The sequence below is a fragment of the Gavialis gangeticus genome, unplaced genomic scaffold (genome assembly GCF_001723915.1).
Source record: "Gavialis gangeticus isolate Ggan-Ray unplaced genomic scaffold, GavGan_comp1, whole genome shotgun sequence".
NCBI classification, from domain to species: domain Eukaryota; kingdom Metazoa; phylum Chordata; order Crocodylia; family Gavialidae; genus Gavialis; species Gavialis gangeticus.
The window spans coordinates 23,896,511-23,897,442 of NW_017729025.1; the positions used below are offsets into that span (position 1 = coordinate 23,896,511).

At 54.6% G+C, this 932-nt stretch overlaps 1 protein-coding gene across 1 annotated transcript in view; it reads left to right on the forward strand.

The window, feature by feature from the left end:
• Window positions 1-138: 138 nt before the first annotated feature.
• The window catches only part of CKB (creatine kinase B), a 13,515-nt gene continuing 12,721 nt past the window's right edge, over window positions 139-932 (forward strand). The window contains exon 1 of the mRNA XM_019518513.1: window positions 139-365. Within this exon, the coding sequence (XP_019374058.1) occupies window positions 173-365 (193 nt within the window). The 5' untranslated portion in view covers window positions 139-172. The remainder of the gene's footprint in view (window positions 366-932) is intronic.

Consider the following 932-nt stretch of genomic DNA (forward strand, 5'->3'; position numbering starts at 1 on the left):
GGGGGGGGGGCTGGTCGGGCTGCCGCCTGACCTCGGGCCAGCAGCCGCCGCTCTTGCCCCTGGCTGGAAGCTGGTGCCTAGGTGGCAGGGACGGCAAGGTGACCTTGGACGCTGGCTGGAGGTGCAGGGAAGGTGACTGGCTCCTTTGCTCTCCTCCCCAGTGGGGTCAGCCATGCCCTTCTCGAACAGCCACAACCTGCTGAAGATGAAGTACTCAGCCGAGGATGAGTTCCCGGACCTGAGCGTTCACAACAACCACATGGCCAAGGTGCTGAGTCCGGAGCTGTACTCCAAGCTGAGGGGCAAGCAGACGCCCAGTGGCTTCACGCTGGACGACGTCATCCAGACTGGGGTTGACAACCCAGGTAAAAGCTGGGAACTGCTCGCTCCGCATCGCTAACATCTGTTCTCCCTCCTCTGCTGGAAGTGCTTCTTGACCGCAGCACCAAAGGTCCTTGAGCAGGCACAAGGCATTAGAGACTGGAGGTGAAGCCTGGCCCCTAAGTGTGGCTAAGTTGGGTGGTTAGAGGCGGCCCTGTCCCACTGAGCAGTGCGGACACCGTTCCCGGGGATGGGTTGCGTGCAGGGTTTTGATGTCCCAGCCCCTCAGATGCTTCGGCTTATGTAACTGCTCTGCTAAATGCCTCAATTTGAAACCAAAATAATAGTAATAAAAAAATGCCTGAATTGATAAATGCAGTGGCAACTTTTCTCAAATTCTCACATTCTGTGGGCTTGCCAGGCTGCTTTGATCTCTTCCTCTTCCAAACTGGCTGTATGATCTGTGGCACTTCTTTGCAGAAAAGGGGAGCAGATTTTTTTTTTAAGTTAATGTGTTTTAATATTACAATTTATTTTTCACTCTAGCAATGTCAAAATAGCCTAACTATAAATAATTGGACGGCCCCCCCCCCCCCCCCCCCCCCCCCCCC